The following is a 17,140-nucleotide window of genomic DNA, read 5'->3' as shown; positions in this document are numbered from 1 at the left end:
AAGAACAGAAAATGGGTTAGGCTACTTGGAGCACAAATAGCTATAGGTTTCTCTCTGGTGAGTGCCCTTTCTTCCTTCCTAGATGCCCTGCAGAGCTTTACTCCAAGTGCCCACAAACTCCTAAAACCAACTAGTCGAGTCCCTTGTGTTCTGGTATTTCAGGTTCCAGGGCCAGCAGGCTGTCTGCTGCCTTCCTTTTCTCGGGAGTCTGACTTCACTTGTTCTGAGATCTGTTGCTTTTCTCCTCGCCTCAGCTTTCAGTGTTACATGGAAGAACCCTTTTTTCTTTCCTGCACTCCCAAGCTGATGGGGGAGATAGAGTCTCAGCTACCAGGAGCTCTGGCAATGATGGGGAAGCCATCACCCATCTTTATCTCTGTCTCTCTTGGTGTCTCTGTCTCTCTGTCTCTGTATGTCTCTCTGTCTCTCTCTCCTACACACATATGACACAGACACACACAGAAGAATAGTCAAAAAGCAGATGTACACCAAGATATAAATACTCAGAGAGAGAGCAGGCCTTCAGACAACAAGTAAGGAGCACTCAGCCTTAAGTGGGGTTAATCAGGGGAAGCTTCCTAGAGAAGGTGAAATCTGAGCTGGAGTTGGAAAAAAAGGAGAGGCAAGAATTCAGTTGGGAGGGGTGGAGAGGGTGTTTTCAGGTGAATATGGGAACAAACAAGCTGAGAGGTCAGGGGTTGGGGAGCAGATCGGCTTAGATATGACAGGAAGCCTTTGTGGGAAATTAGCAGAACTGCCCCCCTTCATTTAACAAGTTGAAACAGTCCAGATGTCAGGTAGGGAAGTTGTCCGCGTGCTGCTCTTGGCAGCCTAAGAGAGATTCAGCCACTGCTGTTTGTTGGCTTTTCTATCCTTGTTTCTCCCTGAATTCCATCTGCCACCTGTTCCAAGGCTGACCCACCAATAGCACTCCTTCTTGTCACAGTCCTAGAGCATCCTTCCCACCTGCTGGTGGACAATGAGAGCACTGAAGACATCCCTTCCAACCCACCATTGTCCTAATATACTTACCAGGGCCTGATTTCTATGTGCTGGGGTGTGTAGGGGCGGGGCAGTGAGGGGACTTGCCCATAGGGTCACATAGCCAGTATGTGTTTGAGGTGGGACTTAAGTCCAATTCCCTCTGAATCTATGGTGGGTTCTCTATCCATTTCTCCATGGTGCTTCTAGGGCTAGAGTCAGGAAGACCTGAGTTCAAATCCAGCCCCCTGATCCTGGGCAAGAATTTAATCTCCATCTGCCTCAGTTTCTTCAACTACAAAATGGGGATAATAATAGCACCTAACTCTCCAGGTTGGTGAGAGGATCAAATTAGATTATATTTGTAAAGCACTTAGCACAATGCCTGGCACATAGTAGGCACTTAAATGCTTGTTCCCTTCCTTCCTTCCTCCCTTCCTTCTTTTCTAGGTCTTCATGGGCCAAGGGACTGTACTTCCTTCCTTCTTTCCTCTCTTCCTCCTCCCCTTCCTTCTTACTTTCCTTCCTCCTTCCTTCTTTCCTTCATTTCCTCCCTCCCTTTTTTCTTTCATCCTTTCCTTCCTTTCATCTTCTTTCCTCCCTCCCTTCCTCCCTCTCTTCCCCTCTCTCTTCCTCCCTCCCTCTCTTTTTTCCTTCCTTCCTTCCATCCCTCTTTTATTCCTTCATCCCTCTGCTTATATTAACTTCCTAGTACAGTCTCTTGGCCCATCAAGACCTAAAAAAAGACTTAACAGCCTTCCAAGGAATATCCTCCAATACCCATCCAAGGAAAGTTGCGAGTCAAAAGAACAGAAAGCTTAATGAAGAGTTGGCTTAGGTGTTTTGCATCCTTTTCATGGACAGTAGAGCTATTCATCTCCAGTGTGAATGGAAAATAGGAAGTATTTGGATAGGGGGATGATAGACCAGGTTCAGTTTGTAGCTCCTCCTGGATCAGACCTTCACAGGATGTCAAGGACTTTAATTTGAAGTGTGTTGAATGACAAGAATATTAGGAAAATATTATGGAAGGTGGTATGCCCCTAGACATGCTTGCTTTGGGAACTACATCCCCCAGGATACTGTGAGTTTTCAAAGGTATTAAGGAAAGTCTGGCAAAGGACAGGTTGAGGTTCGCTGGGTAGAGAAGAGAAGAAAATGAAAACTGTATTCTGATCATCTGATCAAAGATCATCTGATTCTCACACCCAGGAGAAACAACAGTGCTCTCTACAATGCCCCCATAGTGAGAAATTAACAACACTTAGCTCTGCTGTCGAGCCCTCACTACGTGTGCCTTGAGGTTTGCTTCTCCTGCTATGTGTGGAAATAGAGCGGTCAACAGGAAGCTAAGCCTAGCACTCCCCCAGAGAGAAGTATGGCTGTTTAATTCTGTTTTCTGTTGTTTTTGTTTTTGCAGGGCAATGAGGGTTAAGTGACTTGCCCAGGGTCACACAGCTAGTTAAGTGTCAAGTGTCTGAGGCTGCATTTGAACTCAGGTCCTCCTGAATCCAAGGCCAGTGCTTTATCCACTGCGCCACCTAGCAGCCCCTTGCTATTTAATTCTATACCTTTGATTTATGCTGCTCTCCTATTTTCATTAAATGCCTTATACTAATGATTTCACATGTCAGACTGGTTTGGTCTACCCCACTGGGTGGGGGCTCTTGTTTGAAAATCTGTTGGCAAAAGATAGTGCCCCAAATCCAGGGAATAACAAGGTGCTCCAGAATCAAGTGGAAGCCTTTGGGACCTGTCCGACAATGCATGCCATAGCGTGCCAAACTGAATAAAGATGAGTCCTGTAATATTTTGAAATTTCCACTTTCTTTGGCTAAACCTGACAAAACAAGGGAGTGGTAAGACTTCTGTGTCATTTCCAGCCCTCCCTGTCCATGGTTTCCCATCCGTTAGAATCCCAAATTGGTTTCTTTTCCAATAACCTGTGTCAACAGTCTTTTAAAGTAGGTCAGGGAGTTCAAAGCCCTGAGCCTTGGCACAACAAGGAGAAAATGGGGGTCTTGTTCAGGGAACCTTTAAGTTGCATGACCTCACTGGGGTTGTTTACATTCATGCCTAAAACCAAGTGGCTGAGGGACTTGAGACAAATTTGCATAGATGAAGAAAGATTCCCACAATTTAATCCAAGAAGCAATCCGGGAGAGAAACCCCAGGCTAGGATAAGGAGAGGGAATGAGAGGGGTGAGGGGAGGCAGGGGCAGGGGGAGGGAGAGCAGGAGAGTCTCAGAAAATGAAGCTAATGCTGGTAGGGGGAGTCTTGAGGTTTGTTCTCTGGGGAGGTAGGGGGAGGAGGTGTAGGATTTGGGAAGGGAGGTAATGATCACTACCAGAGGCAAAGGCAAGTGAAAAGACCTACTAGTTTGGACTCTACCCTTTACAGGACTCTTTTAAAAACACCCAATCTGGGGGAATTATGAAATTCTCCAGCATTTCACAATGCATTTTTTCTTTGCCCAAAGCTCTCCACCACCACAACAAAAGTCTTTAGTTCCTTTATTTACAAACTGCTTGATTCCTGTAAAGTAGGATGGGCTTGGGGTGGACAGGAGTTGAGTGGAGTTAGATAAAAGGGAAGCCAGGAGTTGGGAGAGACCATCGGGGTACTAGGGAAGCAGACGCAAGTCCTGGCAGCAGACCCACAGGTGGTGGGCAGCTGACACAGACAGAAGCCACAGCTTTCTGGCGTCCTGCATTCCAGCCAAGATGGGTCTGAAAACAGCTGAGATAGGTCTGTGAGGAGTCAGTCTAGAGGAATTTGGAAACCTGGATTTTCAGGGGTAAAGCTGCTGTGTGTGGCTCCTGCTGCCATGGGACCATCTCTGGAGACCAGCCTCCCACCTACTTGCCCAAGGATAGCCATGACTGGTGTCAGGCTAGTAGGGGGAAGCAAAAGGCTGACTCTAGTCCAGGTTCCTTTCTGGAAAGCAGCTTGAAGACTGGGCTCCAGAGATGCCTCAGGGACAATGGCTACATACAGCTTGACTGGGTGAGGAGGGGAGAGCCAGGCAAATATGCTGGTGGACCCCGGCATGGAGAGCTTCTCTGACAGTAGCTTTCTTTCCTTCCAGGTTTCAGCATCTTGATGTTGTTCCAATACAGTAAGTACTACCTGGGATGCCAGGGGAGAAGGGAAAAAAATGAATGCATGGACGAGTGGGGTTCAGTCCTGGGGAACCTTCTCCTTTTGCTTCAGGGCAGCAGCTCAGGCCCAGGGAAGGACTTTTAATTCAATTCAACTCTGCACATTTATAAAAATGCCTACTATGTGCTCGGCACTATGCTCTGCACCAGGGAAACAGATCAAAGAAAACATTACTTGCACTCAAGGGGCTTACATTCTCTGGGATCCAATCTTACCTAGGGGCAGAGGGCTGGGAAGGTCATCCTTCTAACTTAGGTAAAGCAAAAAGGGGCTCACAGAAGATAATATGGCACATAGACTGGGAGAGAGCCTTACTCTAGCTTCAAGAATGCTGATCAAATAAACTCACACTTTAACTCTCCTCCCCTCCCCTCCCCTCCCCTCCTCTCCCCTCCTCTCCCCTCCCTTTCCCTCCCCTCCCCTCTTCTCTTATCTTCTTTCTTCCCCTCCTTTCCCCTTTCCTCTCCTTTCCTCCTCCTTCTCTCCTCTCATCTCCTTTCTCTTTTTCTTTCCTCTCCTCTTCCCTCCTCTTCTCTCCCCTGCTCTCCTCTCTTGCTCTTTCCTCTTCTCTTTTCTCCTCTCTCTTCATATACCACCCCCTTCTTCCTCCTTTTCAACAGAGGGCTTTGCCTCATACTTTAGAAAATAGAGCCCATTTACCATAAGCTACCTCTTGTCTCCTGTTTTACATTTCCAAATCACTTGCAATCTGGCTTTCATCTTTCAATTTAAACAACTACCTCCAAGGTTTAACAACGATCTTTTAATTACCAAAGCCAATGGTCTTTTTCTTATCTCTTATCCTTCTTGATCTCTCCGTAGCATTCGTTTTGTCTTGTTTTTGAGACTTGACCTCTCTGTCTTTCCTAAACTGAAGATGCAGCAGTCACTCGTGGCCCAGTACCGCCAATAAGAGTGATTGGCTTGGGAGCTTGACTGGCTCCTGCTTCTAACTTCGGCAGGTCCAGTCCCATGCTCCCAGGGGTTCATCATATTGGTGCCAGATCTCCTGCATTCACCTACTGAAGCTCAGAATTCTCAAACTCAAGTAATCCACCAGCCTCAACTTCTCGAGTAGTTGGGATTATAGATGTCGACCACTAAATATGGCTTCTCTGTGGTAACAGCCTCCTAAGCTGCCTCAAGTCTCTTGCTTCTCCAATTCATCCTCTAAACCGAAGCTTCTTAAACTGTAGGTTGTGACCCCATATGGGGTTACATAACCAAATGTGGGATGGGGGGGCGTGAAAAATTTGGCAACAGTAAAAGCTTACGTATACCTATTTTATATACCTATATACCCAGGGTAACATAGAGGTCACAAGTAGAAAAAGTTTAAGAAGCCCTGACCTAAACAACTGTTAAATTGATATTTCATAGCTAAAGCATAGCTCCAACCATATCATCCTGTTCAAGAAATGCCAGCGGCTTCCTATCATCTGAGCACAGTATCTGGCACATAGTAGGTGCTTAATAAATATTGATTGATTGATTGAAATTCTGACTTTGGCTTTTAAAGCCTTTCCCAGTTTGTCTCCTCCCAGGTTTATTGAACATCGTTCTCCTTCATGCATGCTACATTCCAGTCAAACTGCCCTGCATACTGACCCCTGCCACAATATGTCATATGTGATCTCCCTGCCCGGACCCACCAGGCCTGGAGTACTCTTCCTCCTCACTGACACCTCTTGGCTTCCCCAGCTCCCTTCATGGCTCAGCTAGGATGCCCCTTCCCCATCCAAACAAGGCCTTTCTTTACCCACCCAGGTGTTAACACTTCCCTCCCATTCTGACATTCTGTCATTCCTAATCTGTGGAACATGTTATTTCAGACCAGTGAAATATAAATTTCTCAGGAGCAGGGATTGTTTTTATTTTGGCTTTTAATCCCCAGCATTTAGCATAGCTCCAGATGCAAAGCAAGGACTTATTTAATAAATCCCTGTTGAATGAATGGATGTCTCTGTCTCTTGGCATTCCTGTTTTGTCAAATCCCTTTCTCAATCAATTAATGTATGTCCTCCCTTTCAAAACTCAACTCAAAGCTCACTTCCTCACAGAGACCTTCCTTAGGCAAACTCATCTGATACCCAAATGCTCTTTGTTCCATGCTTTGTCTTATATTTCCTTTGGTCTCTATTTCCTTATTACTCTGCACTATGTTAATGTGATTTTCTCCCCATTTAATTCCTCACAATTGGAGATGAATGAAGTCATCTCTGTTGTATCTATCAAAAGTTTTTGTATGCTTTTGGCATTGTGAGATGCTTTACTGAGGGAGAGACTTTAATGCTGAGTTTTGCTTTACTGAGTCAAATGCATTACTGTAAGCAAAAAACAAAGGGGGCGGGATCCTGTATTCTCTGTGCTATTCACTCTGGTATGTATGTGATATGGAAAATGTAGTGTCCATCAATCTAGTGTTCATCAGGGGTTGGTTGTCTTCTCCAGAACCTTTTTTGGGGATAATGATATCATTAACAGGAACAGCTGGGTGGTACAGTGGATGGAGCACCAGGCCTGGAATCAGGAAGACCTGAGTTCAAATCCAGCCTCACACTTGTTAGCTGTGTGACCCTGGTTAAGTCATTTAACCTGTTTTTGCCTCAGTTCCTCATCTGTAAAATGGGTTTGTACTGGAGGAGGAAATGGAAAACCACTCCAGTATCTTTGCAAAGAAAATGACATGGATGAGTCCACGAGGTTACATAGAGTTGGACATGACTTAACGACTGAACAACAACAATATCATCAAGAGTAAATTTGATTTGGGTAGTTAATATCATTATCATTCCTGAGAGCAAGAACTCAAAAATGATACCTCTCTGATTAGATTGGTGTCTCCCTGAAGATGGGAGCTATAGCTTCCCTAGCAGCCTAGGATCTTCCCAAGGTTGGGGATCATTTCTTTTCCTCCCTCTAGTTATGCTCCCATCCATACCCAAAGGACCTGTCAATGCTCTTCTCACAGAGTATTCAGAACAATGATTTGTGGGCCCCTGCCCATGCATCTATCTGCTGCTCCTCTTCTCTTAGGCTGTGCCTACAAGCTGGTCTGCTATTATACCAGCTGGTCCCAGTACCGGGAAGGAGATGCTGCATGCTTTCCAGATGACATTGATGCCAATTTGTGTACCCACATCATCTACAGCTTTGCCAACATAAGCAATAACCAGCTTGATACCTGGGAATGGAATGATGTGACACTCTATGAAACCCTGAATGAGCTCAAACTAAGGTGAGTCACGCAGGCCCCTCTCCCTTTCTTCTTCCTGGTTGGGCCTAGACAAAGGACAGGGACAGGAGATAATAGTAACCAGGATGGGCCAAACCAATGTACATAATGCTGTACACTTGAAGTAGATTCTCATGGCTGATACTTAAAGGGGTTTTAAGCTTAGCCTGAAGCGCTCCATGGGGCAGAGAGAAGGCCAGGGAAGAAGCCTCTGGGACAGAGCTTGTGAATCTTGGGGTAATGTCATGGGAGCCATAAGAGTGGAGAATTTAGAGCTAAAAGTCATTTGAACAATCAACTTTCTAGAGTCCTCCTTCTACAAATAAGCAAACTAAGACCTAAAGACGGATAGCTTGGCCACGGTCTCATGTGCAGTAAACAGCAGAGAGAGAATTCAGGCTAAGGTTGTATGACTAGAAACCCAATGCTCTTTCTGCCATATCACATTCAAGGTCAAAGGGGGGTTTGGGGAGGGGAGGAGTGTCTGCTACTCCCCACTGGATCCCAAGAAGATTGACTGCTTCTGTGGAAGCCAAATCCTAAACACCTCCTCAGGGGCATTCCCTCTTGACTGTATGGATGATTCTTCATCAGAGAATCGGCAAACTCCCAGTCCTGTAAGATCAGCAGCTGTCAGCCAACAGCAGATGTTCATGAAGGCAGAGAACTGATCGGATGGTCTAGGGTTCCGGGGTACCATGATTCCACTGAGCTCATCTTAAAGCTTCCCTCATAGGACACAACCGACAGGACTACTGGGAATGGAGGCTACCCTGAAAAGGAGTCAGAACACATAGGGTTAAATCCATGTTTTGCTACTTACTAGGTGTATGACCTTAGACAAGTCATTTAAGAACTTTTTCTCTGTCAAATGAAGGGGTTGGAGCAAATGACCTCCAAGGTTTCATCTGCTCTAAATTCTATGAACCCCAGTGGTCTCCAGTTGCCCCTTGCTCCTGGCATGTTTTGACAAGTCTACAACTGAACATTTTAGGAAATGGTGTGGCATAGTAGGAAGAGTACCAGCTCTGCAGCCAGAGGACCTGGGTTCAAATCCCACCTCTGACACTTGCCGCCTATGTGACTTTGGCCAAGTCACTCACTTACCATTGATTGGCCTTTCTCTCCTCATCTGTAAAATGACAGGGTTGGATTAGGTACTTTCTTTTTTTTTCTTTCTTTCTTTTTTTTTTTTAGTGAGGCAATTGGGGTTAAGTGACTTGCCCAGGGTCACACAGCTAGTAAGTGTTAAGTGTCTGAGGCCGGATTTGAACTCAGGTAGTCCTGAATCCAGGGCTAGTGCTCTATCCACTGCGCCACCTAACTGCCCCAGATTAGGTACTTTCTAATTCCCCTTCTAGTATTAAATCACATAGCCTAATAATTCATGATGAACCTGTTAACAATGGAAAGGGGTATAAGGACCCCCTGGAAGAAGAGGATCCTTGAATTGGAAGGAATTTAGATGCCTTCTGGTCTAACCTCTCAAGAATTTCTTCTGGAGCATCCTAGAGAGGTGGCTATCCCAGATCTGCCTAATCATGTCCTCTTCTTCTCCCTTGCTCCACAGGAACACCAAACTGAAGACACTCTTGTCTGTGGGTGGATGGAAACTGGGCACCAAGAGGTAAGATTTCATCCTCCCTAAACAGTCTCGTCTACCTACTAACCTTCCATCCCTTTTGTCCATGAGGTAAAACAGAAAGGAAAATGGGCAGGGCAGGTTTCAGATAGTCCTGCTCTGGACCACCCTGGTAAGACCACATTTGCAGCATGGTGTTCAGTTCTGAGCACTACATCTTAAGGACTCACTGGAGGAGGGGGATCTGGATGAGGGGGGCACTGGAAATCTTGCCATCCAAAGATTGATGGAAGGAACTGGGGATGTTTTGAGAAGAAAAGATGTAGGGTGGATGATAAATGTCTCCAGATATCTGAAGACCTGTCTTGGGGAACAGGGATTAAAACTGTTCTGCTCAGGTCCATTGGACAGAATTGCTTAAAGTCGGGAGATGTGTGAGGAACACAGACCTAGGATGTAGGAGGCAAGGGAGGGGGTATGAGCCACCTAGTCAGACAGCCACTGTCACCAGCTCTGCAAAGCACAGCTGAGGTGAACTGAGCCAGGTATGGCTAGTCAGGTAAGGCTTCCTGAAGGAGGTAAGTTTGGAAGAAGCAGGAGGACAGAATTTGAAGGAGGAAAGATTTGATGAGATTCCAGGCAGTGAATATGACTTATAGGAAGACTCAAAGGTATGAACAGGAGATGGCAAGAAATGTTTTCAGATCCTGAAGGGAGAAGACAGGTTCAAGCAAAGATTAATTAAAAGGGGCTTGAATCAGAAGGTTGGGCAAACTTTTCAATCTTAAGTGCCTTATCTCTGCTGTTGTCTCCCATCAGATATTCAGAACTTTGTGGTTCCAGACTCCTCAAGTCCCTCAGAAACCTGATTTGGACTAAAATGGTCATTTGACTGATAGAACATATGGGGAGGTGGTATAGTATGGTGGAAAGTGTGCTGGGTTTGGAGCCAGATGACCTGGGTTCAAATCCTGCCTTTGCTGTTTACCACCTTGTGGACTTAGATATATTACTTAAACTCTCTAGCCCTCAGTAAATGAAAGGGTTGAGCTAGACATACTTCAAGATCAATTCCAGCCCTAAATCTACAAAACTAGAGCTAGAAGGAACCTGAGAAATCAACCCTTCATTTTACAGAAGAGGAAACTGATGCTCATAGAAGGAAATGATTTGTCTACAGTCATTTAATGAATGAAAACCCAAATACAGTCATACAGTGAGCCAGGACTAGAACCAAGCATTTTAATCACAGTTCAGAACTTCTTTTAAATTGCCCATGCTGGAATTCCCTAGCTCTTCTGTACTGAACTCACAACGGGGGCTGGGGGGGGGGGTTGGTTTCCAGGTTCTCTGACATGGCATCCCAAACAGAGAGCCGAAGGACCTTCATCAACTCGGTCACAACATTCCTGAGGACGCACAACTTTGATGGACTGGACTTAGTCTGGCTCTACCCAGGACGGAGAGACAAAGAACACTATACCTCCTTGCTTCAGGTATGGTAACCCAGTGAGGTTGGAGGGAGGCCCAAAGGAGAAGCTCAGGAGGAGTCAGTCAGAGGTCAGCACATGTGTTTTAGTAACTGTCTAGAGCTGTGCTTTACTTCTACCGAAGCAAGAAAAAAGGAGACAGGCTTAAGCTGTAGCAAATTGTATATACACCTGTAGTAGGTTAGACATTGGGAACGTCTTTCTGGCTTCATGGGTTGAGTGGCTTTAGAATAGGAACCAGAGTGGTTATCAATCAGTTAATTAGCATTTATTAAGCATCTACTAAGTTCCAGGCACCATGGGAAACAAAGACAGGAAAAGGACTATCCCTGTCCTCAAGGAAGTTCACAATCTAAGGGAAGAAGTAGCAAAGAAACAAATCTTTACAAACAAGCCATATATAGGATAAATAGGAAATGCCTAACTGTGGAAAAGGATTAGTTAATGGAGGGAAGGTACAAGTAGAAATCCTTGTTCTATAGATATCAGAGAACAGATCTATCTGTTGGCCTTGGTGTACCCAGAGGCTGGGGAAAATCTGTTCCAGGTTTACACGTCTAAGAGAGGGAGTTGTAATGGTGCTCTTCTTTCTCCCTCTGCTGTAAGGTGGCAGGGGATGCTTGGGGATATTATCACCTCTCAGTTATTGACTTTAGCTCACCTGCCTCCCAAGTTTAGCATCTAACTTTCAGTGCTGCTGTGAGGATCAAATGAGATAATATTTTTAAAGTGCTTTAGCATGGGGCCTGGCACATAGTAGGTACTTCATAAATGCTTTCTTCCTTTTCTTCCTTCCTTTCTCCCTCCCTTTCTCCTTTCCTTTCTTCCTCTCCCTCCCTTTCTTCCCTCCCTCCCTTCCTTCTTTCCTTCCTTTCCTTCTTCCCTCCTTTCCCCAGCAGGTATTTAATACCACTCTGCCTACCCCTTTACCTGCATCTGAGTCAGTGAGGTCCAGCTCTGGTTTGGGGACAACCTAAATGTCTCCATTTACATCTAGGCCCCTAAGGAAAAATTCCTTTAAGAAAAAAGACCTCAACACAAAATTCATTGTCATTTCCCTAAATTTCATGTTATACGTGTGGGCTAGAGAAGCAAAGCCTCATTTTATTACTTTGAGCAAAGCAAAATTAGACAGGAAAAGCTGCTTCCCCACAAGAAATCATAAATGATACAGTAGAAAGAGCCCTGATCTTGAAGACAGAGGGCCTGGGTTCAAATCCTGCCCCTCATACTGTGCAACTTTGGACAAGTCACTTAATCTCCTGGGGCTTCAATTTCCTTGTGTAAAAGGAGTCTGGACAGGAAATGAGTTCTAGATCTATGAGTGATCTGAGATCACCCCCCCCCCAGTTGAGGTTCTTCCATGCCACTGTCTAATCGCAGCTGAGTGATCATTCAGAGCTGGCATTCATGAAGTAAAAGGCCTCTAAGTGAAAAGAACGGGTGGGGTGAAGGGATGAGGAGCCCTCTTTCTTCCAGCCTCAATCTAGTGGGAGGGAGGGAGGGGGGGGTCATGGGAGGGTGAGGAAGGCTGGTGGGATCAGAGGCTTCCAGCAGGTACTGCTATGGGGAAATATCTCCTGTTAGGAAATGGCAGATGAATTTTCCAAAGAAGCTCAGAGGACTGGAAAGGAGAAACTTCTGCTCAGTGCAGCACTGCCCGCTGGGAGGTTCACCCTTGATGCAGGTTATGACATCCCCAAGGTCTCTGAGTGAGTCTTTCCCCTTTGGTCTCTCATTTCATTTCCCCAGCCACCTTTCCCAAATCTCAGCTCCCCTGGTTTCCTACCCACCCCTGCCCAATCTGTCTATTGAAGGCATAGGGCAATGAACCAGGAAGCTGGAGATGCAGGTTTTAGTCTTGGCTCTGCTACTAATTCCATGTGACCTTGGGAAGGCCATTGAATCTCCTTGGTATCCCCACCTGTCACAAGGGAATTCCTGCCTTCCCTTGCTCACAGGTTAGATTCCACCATGGGGAACAGCTTGTGCAAATGCTTGGAGGAAGAAGACAAAACATTAGGGAATTACTCCTAGTTGTTTCGTGAAGATCAGATAAAACAAAGAATCAAATTCTACCCAAATAACGATAACCCTCATGACAATGAAGGTAGTGACACAGTGGTGGTGACTGCCACGGGGAAAACAGTGCCAATAGTGACCTTTGCGTCAGCTTTTCAGTTCACCAAGCTCTTTCATATATTCTTTCTCATCTGGGGAGGTTGAGGCAAGAGAAAGAAATCCATTCTTCAAGGAGAGGAATTTTTCCCCCTCAATCTTTTCAATCCAGTTCAGCAGACACCTATTAACTACCTACTATGTGCAAGGCACTGCTCAGGTGTTGGGAATGCAAAAATGAAAACCCCTCTCCTTAAAGAGCCTAAGTTCTTCTGAGTGGATTGGTACAACATGGATACAGAAAATAAAACCAGGTCATTTGAGGCGAGAGAATGAGAACATTAACTACTGGAGGGATTAGTCAGTCAATTAACAAGATTTTATTAAGTGCTTACTATTCGCCAGGCACTATGCTAAGCACTGAGAATACAAAGAAAAGCAAAAGCCAGGTCCTTGCCCTCAAGATGTTCACTTAAAAATAGATTTTATTGACATCTTTTATTTTTTTATCTTTTTTTAATCTTTTATTTTAATGTGGCCCAGATTCCTCCCCCATCCCTCCCTCTCTCTCTCCTCAGAGAGCCATCACTCATAATAAAGATTTTTTTTTTAAGAATAACAAAGAGGAAGGGGGACAATCAGCCAAACCGATACATACATAGAAAAAAAATCTATTATATACATTCCATACCATCCATCTCCCCCACCCTGATACATTTGCAAAGAAGGTTGGGCAGGGGTATGTTTTCTCACATCTCTTCTTTCTTCTTCATCATTTCCCAGCAATCATCTTCAGTTATTTTGTGATGTCTTGTGGTGTGGTCCTTTCTGTTTACATTGATGTAGTCACTGAAGAGCTACATCCCTTTTTAAAAGTGTATTATAGTAGGGATTTTTTTCTTTTTCCTTTTCTTTTCTTTTCTTTTTTGTGGGGCAATGAGGGTTAAGTGACTTGCCCAGGGTCACACAGCTAGTAAGTGTCAAGTGTTTGAGGCCAGATTTGAACTCAGGTCCTCCTGAATCCAGGGCTGGTGCTTTATCCACTGCACCACCTAGCCACCCCAATATGGATTTTTCAAATGAAATTTCATTATTTTTCAGTTATCAAGCATTCATTTTCCCCTCCCAAATCCTCTGTCCTACTGAAAAAATAAGTAAATAAAAAGAAAACCTTTGTAACAAAAATGAAAAAATGCATGTAAAGCAAAAGCAAAAGAAAATCCCCATATTGTCCATGCCCCCAAATGTGCATCTCTTTCTGTGCCTTGAATCCATCCCCTCTCTGCTGTTCTTCATCAGTGGGAGAAGCTCACATTTTCATAAGGTGTAGGGTCGAGGAGGGAAAATATTCCAATCATGAGGGAAGATTTGTGTGACTGCCCAGTCGTGGGAGGTGGAAGGAGGAAACTTGAGTTTGGGGAAGAGCTCTAAGTCCAGTTTGACTAGAACACTGAGTTCCTGAAGGGACATAATTTGAGAAAAGGTTGGAAAGAAAGGTTGGAGTCAAACTGTATAAAGGTTTTTTTGTTTGTTTGTTTGTTTTTGCAGGGCAATGAGGGTTAAGTGACTTGCCCAGGGTCACCCAGCTAGCAAATGTCGTGTCTGAGGCTAGATTTGAACTCAGGCCCTCCTGAATTCAGGGCTGGTGCCCTATCCACTGTGCAATCTAGCTGCCCCCTGTATAAAGTTTTAAATGGTAGGATAAGAAGTCTGTGTTTTATACTAGAGGCAATCTGGAGCCATCTGAGGCTCTTGAGCTGGGGAGTGATATGGCCAGAACTTTTCTTAGGTAGACTCTTTTGACAGCTGCATGGAGATTAGATAGGAGACTAGACAGATTGGTAGCTGACATATCAATTAAAAGTTATTTAAAGATATATATACATATACATATAATAATCATATATATACATACATATAATTCAGGGAAGAACTGCTGAGAATTGATGATCAGGTGAGTGGATTTCATCATTACACATTTCAAGCATTCAACATTTAATCTACTGACTCCATCCCCTCTTGCAAATGTTGGTGAGTCAGTCATAATAATATTAAGTACCTACTATGTGCTAGGCATGGTGCTATGAGATCTAGAGAGACAAAGAAAGGCAAGGGACAATCCCTGCTCTGGAGGAGTTCACAGTCTAATGGGAGAAATAATATCCAAACAACTACATACAAATAAAATACATACAGGCTTAATTGGAGATAATCTTAGAGGGAAGGTATTAGCATTAAAGGAGATGGGGAAGGGCTTTTTGTAGCATGGCATTTTAGCTGAAACTTGAAGCTAAGAAAGTCCAAGAAGCTGAGATAAGGCTGGAGATGATTCAAGACATGAGGAATAGCCTGAGAAAATTCCTATTCAGGAGATAAGGTTTCTTGTACAAGGAGACCAGTGTCACTGAATCAGAATATGGGAGAGAAAAATCAAATGTAAGAAGACTGGAAAGGTAAGGAGTTGTCTTATGAAGGGCTTTGAAGCCCAGACTGAATCAAAGGGATGGATAGAGTTCACAGGCACTTAAAGGTCTGTTGGAGTCAACTGGTTTTGTTTCTTACCCCAGGTGGGGTAAAAAACTTATCATAGCAAATCTGATCACTGATCCTAGCTAATCAAATGAGATAATATATTGTGAGAAATTATCTTTGTAATTAATATCTTAGAGATTTAATCCTGACTTCCCCCCATTCCAAAGTCTTTTTTCTTTTTTCTTTTTTCTTTTTTTTTGGTGAGGCAATTGGGGTTAAGTGACTTGCCCAGGGCCACACAGCTAGTCAGTGTCAATTATTTGAGGTCAGATTTGAACTCGGGTACTCCCGAATCCAGGGCTGGTACTCTACCCACTGCACTACCTAGCTGCCCCAGCCCTTTATTTTAATATACCCTACCTCCAAATTAAGTTGACTAATCAAAGGTCATTAGACATCCCTCAGGAACATCTCTTTGAAGGGTATATAATCTGTGACACCACCACCATTAGGGGTCTTTGGTCTTTGGAATTTTCTCAGGCTATTCCCTCATGTCTTGCATTCTCCCCAGCCTTATCTCAGTTTCCTGGGCTTTCCTAGCTTCAAGTCCCAGCTAAAATGCCATGCTACAAAAAGAGAGATGGCCATAGACCTCGTTTTACTGATAACCGGCTGGCTTTATGGGTAAAATGATTAAATTACCCAGAACTACATATCTCACATTTTGGGGGGTGGGGCAATGAGGGTTAAATGACTTGCCCAAGGTCATGCAGCTAGTAAGTGTCAAGTGTCTGAGGTCAGATTTGAACTCAGGTCCTCCTGAATCCAGGGCCAGTGCTCTATCCACTGCCCCACCTAGCTGCCCCATATCTCACATTTTTATCTCACACTATGGAAAGTGCTTTGAGAACCTTAAAATGCTATGTGCACTTACTAGCTGTGTGACCCTGGGCAAGTCACTTAACCCTCATTGCCCCACAAAAAAATTAAATTAAAAAATAAAAAATAAAATAAATGGCTACTATGTGCCAAGCATTAAAAAAATTTTTTTAAATGCTATGTGAATAACAATCATTATACATATGAAAATCTCATCCCTTTTCACCCTGAGTCCTGCAGCCCAGCCCCCAAGCTCATATATGAATTTGCCATTCGTTAAAGCCTTTGCTCATCATGGGGTTGGAGAGAGAAATCCCCAATTCAGGCAAGACACAGTTGGAAACAGGTTGACTTGGTTCCGTAGGGGGTTTCTTCTGCTCTCTGAACCTCCATTAACACCCTCCTCTAATGCCTTATAGTGAGTCAGAGGTGACCCTGGTTTCCTGATGTCTATGCCAGTGGAACTGAAGCTCTGGCAGATTCTGCCATCTTCAAAAAGCTTTGGGGATATAGGCATGGGGAACGGTTACATATTCGTGGCTGGAAAACCAGCTTGGCTCAAGTCCTGTTAGCAGGCACTAATGCTGGCCTCTCCACCCAACGATATAACCTAGATCTGGGGCTTTACAGACCTTGACGCACTGTAGAAATGCCAGCTAAAGACAGATGCTACATATTTTGTATTTGCTTAACGGACTATGTATAGTTTCACCCTAATAAAACAAAAACCACTTGAGATCAGGGACTATATTGCCTTTTCTTTCAATTCCAAGCATTTAGCATGTGGTTTAGCACTTAATAAAGGTTTGTCGATTGACTGATTGATCTCTAGCCCTAGCACATAGTAGGTGCTTAATAAATGATTGTTGAATTTAATGGAATCAGAGAAGTTCATCATAAGGTTGACCAAAAGATGATGAATTTGTTGGCCATAGAGATTCACAAAAAATTATCTGCCAAGTCGTAGAAGGATTCTGACCCGCACTTGTAGAAAGAGTGTCCATGAGGACTAAATCTGAGATGCTGGAGGAAACAAAGGATCATTCTTATCTGAATATATGGTGCTGCGGCCACCTGCCTTGGACTGTGAGTTCCAGTGGTCAGGGACTGGTCTGAGTGACATCTTTGTCCTGTCTTACCTCCCGCAGTAGAGCTTGTAGTTATGAGTTTTGTCAAGGTCTGATGATGATGACTGCACAGAAGCTGATGGTTCCTTTTGG

General features: G+C 44.4%; 1 protein-coding gene and 1 long non-coding RNA gene across 2 annotated transcripts in view; one reads left to right on the top strand and one right to left on the bottom strand.

Moving 5' to 3' along the window:
• Window positions 1–3,530: 3,530 nt before the first annotated feature.
• Window positions 3,531–17,140, top strand: part of CHI3L1 (chitinase 3 like 1) — a 15,930-nt gene continuing 2,320 nt past the window's right edge. The window contains exons 1-6 of the mRNA XM_043963909.1: window positions 3,531–3,730; window positions 4,071–4,100; window positions 7,181–7,382; window positions 8,950–9,006; window positions 10,307–10,457; window positions 12,039–12,163. Coding sequence (XP_043819844.1) covers window positions 3,706–3,730; window positions 4,071–4,100; window positions 7,181–7,382; window positions 8,950–9,006; window positions 10,307–10,457; window positions 12,039–12,163 — 590 coding nt within the window. The 5' untranslated portion in view covers window positions 3,531–3,705. The remainder of the gene's footprint in view (window positions 3,731–4,070; window positions 4,101–7,180; window positions 7,383–8,949; window positions 9,007–10,306; window positions 10,458–12,038; window positions 12,164–17,140) is intronic.
• The window catches only part of LOC122726281, an 11,815-nt gene continuing 7,753 nt past the window's right edge, over window positions 13,079–17,140 (bottom strand). Inside the window, exon 3 of the long non-coding RNA XR_006352787.1 lies at window positions 13,079–14,027. This is a non-coding gene — a long non-coding RNA (uncharacterized LOC122726281). The remainder of the gene's footprint in view (window positions 14,028–17,140) is intronic.

Source organism: Dromiciops gliroides, chromosome 4 (genome assembly GCF_019393635.1).
Source record: "Dromiciops gliroides isolate mDroGli1 chromosome 4, mDroGli1.pri, whole genome shotgun sequence".
Lineage (NCBI taxonomy): Eukaryota > Metazoa > Chordata > Mammalia > Microbiotheria > Microbiotheriidae > Dromiciops > Dromiciops gliroides.
This window is presented reverse-complemented; position numbering and strand designations above follow the sequence as displayed.